The 5000-nt window shown below is 25.5% G+C and overlaps 1 protein-coding gene across 2 annotated transcripts in view; it reads left to right on the forward strand.

Moving 5' to 3' along the window:
- Positions 1-5000, forward strand: part of LOC100205545 (N-alpha-acetyltransferase 35, NatC auxiliary subunit) — a 77470-nt gene that overhangs the window by 47168 nt on the left and 25302 nt on the right. For both annotated transcript variants that reach the window (XM_065816621.1, XM_065816622.1), the window contains exons 7-16: positions 1592-1684; positions 2748-2822; positions 3238-3304; positions 3379-3422; positions 3689-3724; positions 3894-3977; positions 4071-4176; positions 4420-4511; positions 4625-4708; positions 4928-4987. In XM_065816621.1, coding sequence (XP_065672693.1) covers positions 1592-1684; positions 2748-2822; positions 3238-3304; positions 3379-3422; positions 3689-3724; positions 3894-3977; positions 4071-4176; positions 4420-4511; positions 4625-4708; positions 4928-4987 — 741 coding nt within the window. The remainder of the gene's footprint in view (positions 1-1591; positions 1685-2747; positions 2823-3237; positions 3305-3378; positions 3423-3688; positions 3725-3893; positions 3978-4070; positions 4177-4419; positions 4512-4624; positions 4709-4927; positions 4988-5000) is intronic.

Below are 5000 nucleotides of genomic sequence, written 5' to 3' on the forward strand. Positions count from 1 at the left end.
GTGACATAAATAATTTTTTTTAAATTTAAATTTAAAAAAAATTATACATGTCAAAATTTTCTTTTAAAATTTTTATAATTTTAAGTATTTATCAATAAAGCTAATTTATCAAAAATGCCCCAAAATGGAAATTGGAACCCAGTCTGAGTTTTCTAGGATTTCGCAAGCAATGGTTATGATTCTATTTCAAAATTTTTTGCCGTTTGTGCCACTCTGCATTAGTAAAAAATTCTCAATGCTTTTATGTCTTTCGTCTCTCGTTAATCCAATCATAAATCCAAGTATGTACATTTAATGTACATATTTTGGGCAATCAAAAATGCCCAAAACATTTACATTAAATATGTACAAAAAAAACTTTAGAATTGAATTACTAAAAAAAACTGTATTAAGTGTTAAAAACATTGAGTGTTAAAAAACAACATAACATAATTATTGAGTGTTAAAAACAACGTGTTTACTTTCTCATTTCTCTAACAAAGTTAATCAAAATAATTTATCTTGTGATAATAAAATTTTTATATATTAATTTTAAAAGAAAAAAGCATGTTTTTAACATAGTTTCAACATAAGACATCAAGTTTGTTATTATATAAGGTGATACACAATTAACTATAAACTTCGTATCTTCTCTTTAAGTAACTTCTAACTCTAATAGTGTTTACTTGCAACCTTGTTGGAAGCAAAGATGTTGAAAAAAAAACAAAAAACTAAACAAACTAAAATATAAAATAAACAAAACAGCATGAGAAGCAACTGAACAAACTGTTTAACATCAATGAAATAGATTCTGACGATAAAAGCGATATTGCTCCAAGCCACCCTGTAAATTTAATTGAAGTTGAAATATCAAATATTGAAAAACTTATAATATCAATTAATGAAAATCGAAAAAATCTATGAAAGGGTAAACAATGAGGTCATGTTTCCATTTTTACAAAGAGTTGAGTTTAATTGTGAATAATTGTGAACAATAAGTTTACTTGTAAATATAATTTGTTTGGAAAGGCCATTACATATCAAAGTATCATATCAAAGTACGTGTATTGAGTATTGTATAGAGAGTTCTTGTACTGCTGCATTTCTAATATATACAACCCTCAGAATTAAGTTTGGCATTTGGCAATGGCGACCTAGTAGTGTTTGAGATTGGTAAAAAAATTGCTGACTTTGTTTTTAAGTTTTATGGTCAAACCTTTGTTTTACATTTTTTCTGCTAACCTCACACAGATTAAGGTCAACAAATTATTGCTGACCTTATTTTTCCTAATTCCAAGGGCTGTATATATGTATTTATAAAAAGCGTGGATTTTGCTTTTTTAATGATTAATGTCTATGGTTCCAGTGTGGTTTAGGCAAGTTTCTTTAATGCAATTTTTTTTCTTCAAATTATTACATTAATGAGTTGAAGCAACCAGATGCTCTTCCTGGTGATAATCAACTTGTATTGCATTACCAAAAAATTCTTTTACTTCTAGTGTAGCAATTATATTTATAATTTTTAGTTTAAAAAAAGATTAGTGCATTGAATGAAATGTTACTTTTTTTTTGTAAAAGTAAATAGTTTTAAAAAAAAAATACGCTTTTTTAGTGCACTTGGCTGGATGGGCATTCTTTGGTACAAACTGTATTTACTTGTTTATATTGCCATAATCCATCTGTTATTGAAGATGTTGTTCTAAAGGTATTAGGCACTATTTTGCATTAGTGTTATTATATTTGTTTTATAACCTAAGTGAACATTATATAACTTATAATATAATATGTATCATTATGTTGTTTATTTTTGTATGAATTTTCTTAAAAAGTTTAACAGCTTATATATGATTATATATTCAAAAAACCATGATTGTGTTTGTAAAAAACAAGGAGACAAAGCTGTAGGATGATGTGCCAGAAGCTTGGATGCTAGTGCAGGTTTAACTTCATTTATGATACGTTTTACCACCTTGTCTAAAATAGAATGGGCAGTATTGTAAAAAGCAGCTCAAGTATGAAAAAATAAACTCCATAAAAAAAATTTATAGAGGTAGAAAATGGAATTAGGACTAAGAAAGTGTGAGCACGATAAAGAAAGGAAACTTTAGCTGATGTTAATTTTACTAATATTTTAAAGGTAAGATTCTTTAAAAGATCAGCAATATTGATAAAAAACAATATGAGACTGAGAATGGAATCTCTTTGTACCCCAAAGGTTACTAGAAATAAAAAGTATTATTCATCAAGAACATCTCCAATTTTGAATCATCAGTATTTTGCATAATAAAATGCAAACATTATCTAACATCAGCCTCAAAAATAATAACAAAAATGTTTTTTATTACATAACATAAGTTGCTTTATATGATTGTAATAAATTAAAGAAACTGCATCTAGGGTTAAATTAAGATCGCGACGGTTATATTGGAATTCGTGATCATATAATTATTTGCAATCAGAATGAAAAGAATTAATAACTATAATTTTTTTTTCTAATGTATCATCCTACAACCCAGCACTCATCTACTCATCTACAATTAGCACTTACACTTTACTACTATATAAAGCCATAATTTATTACATCACTGCATAAAAAGATCATCTTACTACCCACTACTGTACCAAAACTCACCATTATACCACATCCCACCACTGTACACCACAACTCACCACTGTACTCTGTTTCCATAAAAATTTTAATTATGATTTAAATTTTTTCTTATTTCTTCAATTATAGATTAACAAACTTGTCAAATTAATTTTTTTAGGCATTCTGTATATCTACTTTAAAAATGGTTGATATTGTTCGAAATATTTGTACAAGAGCAAAGGTATATGAGGAGGTAATCTATTTTTAGAATATTTTTTTTACAATTTTTTTTTAAAGCAGATTTAAAATAATTTATCAACAAAACAGTTATATATTTTGGTTAATAATTGCAAACAAATAAAATGCTTACATTGTGAAAATTTTAAATAGCCTTAACTTTAAAGTTTCGATTGTGTGTTACCCCTAATTGTATAAAGTACATTGCTCAATGCAAACCTAAAGTATTGTAAAATTTACAATATTTTAAGTTTGGGTTGTACAATTTTCATTATACAATTAAGAGCCCTACGCAATTGAAGCCAATAAAGTTGAGGTTATAAAACTGTATATAATTGCACTATAATGACTGTATTTAGAGTATTGCTTAAAGAAGTAAAAGCTTGTTAATAATATGTAAAAAAAAATTTTCTTTATATTTATTTGGATAGGAAGACTTCCAACCATTAACTTATGGTTTCAAATTAGCATGTAATGTTACAGAGTTGAGAATATCTGGTAAGTTGTATTTTTTCAAATTTGCTACTAATAGGCAGCATCTCTTAATTAACAACATCTTTAATATATTTTAGGTATGCTTAGAGAAGCTGATGAGGAAATTACAAGGCATCTCAAAGTAAATGTTGTTTTACCTTGATACTATAATATATAAATAAATTGTATTGTTTAAATTGTATATAATTAAAATTTTATTATATATAGTTTTTTTTATAATAATTAATAATATTATTATTATGTTTATCTGACTTTCCATGTGAATGTCTCTTGTGTACATTTCGTGTATGTTTTTGCTAATTTTTAGTCATAGTCTAATGATTAAGGTTGCTATGATATCTTTTTTTATCCATCTTTTTTTATCCATCTTTTTTTAATTTATTATAGATTTATCTGAATGATGAAGAGAACTCAAAAAATGAGGTTTAAGAAAATCTTTATTTATTTTTTTAAAGATGTTCTGAAACAATTAAATATGCAACAATTTTCTGTTGTTGCAAACTTAGATTTGCAATTACAGAAAACTTTAAATGGAAGTAAGGAGTTAGATTTATGACTATATTTAAAAAGTTATCCAATGGTTTTCTTTTAGATTGATATTTGCAAAGCCATCAAGATACGACTGAAGTTTTGGCGTGCTCTATATTGTGCTCTGTTGGTATTTGAAAAACAAGATGTAAATCATTCATTACATTTAGTATAAAACCATTGATTATAATTCATAGCAATATTTTTTTTATCATGTGTTTAACGCAGTTTCTTTTTTTAGTGCTCTGAAATGAAGCGCTGCAAGGAGTATTTATCAACTGCAAAAGAATCTTTGAAAGAAATGTCATCCACTCAACATCTGGGTTTAAAGCCTGATAATACAAAAGGTGATCTGTTTTAGTTTTTTGTTTTAGTATGATAGATATTATGAAGGTGATATTATGATGAAGAATGTTTTAATGATATTATGATGATTTTACTTGTACTATATTGAGAATTTTATTTATATTTTACTATTTGAAGTATTTTTAGATACTATAGTTATGTTCAAATGATCTTGTTTTAGTTTGCTTTGTTTTAATTTAAAGTTCAAATGATCTTGTTTTAATTTTTATTGATGTTTGTTTTAGAAAACTATATGTTGGGATTTGATCCTTTAGTAAATCAGCGACTTCTTCCACCATCATTTCCCAGACAAACTCAAATCTTTACACAAGAAAAAGTGGGAGTTTTTAAATTATATTTTAGATTTCATCTTTTTTCAAAAGCCATAATTAAAAATATCAAAATATTTAAAATTCTCAGATATAAAATCTTGTTTTTTTTTTAATACAGTTTTTAGGGTATATTGATTCTCTTATGACGCGGTTATTAAATATTTGTTCCGTGACAGAATGCTCAAATTTTCACATTATTTTAGTGAGTGGATAATTTTTTTTCTTTTGTGTTTTGTTAACCTATTTTTAAAGTTATATATTTATTTATATTTTTAAAGTTAATGGTGTTTTATATAAATGAAGTTTTCAAAAATTTTAAAGTTGGTTAAGAATAATAAATTTAATATAAATAAATATCAAGTATATGAATAAATAATAAGGTGAATATATAAACTGTTAGGGTTCTAAATTTTATTTATAGGAGTTTCAATGCGATTTCAGTAAACAAATACCATGTGTATTATCCAGATCAATTTTACAGGTAAATAATTTTA

Source organism: Hydra vulgaris, chromosome 13 (assembly GCF_038396675.1).
Source record: "Hydra vulgaris chromosome 13, alternate assembly HydraT2T_AEP".
Classification (NCBI taxonomy): domain Eukaryota; kingdom Metazoa; phylum Cnidaria; class Hydrozoa; order Anthoathecata; family Hydridae; genus Hydra; species Hydra vulgaris.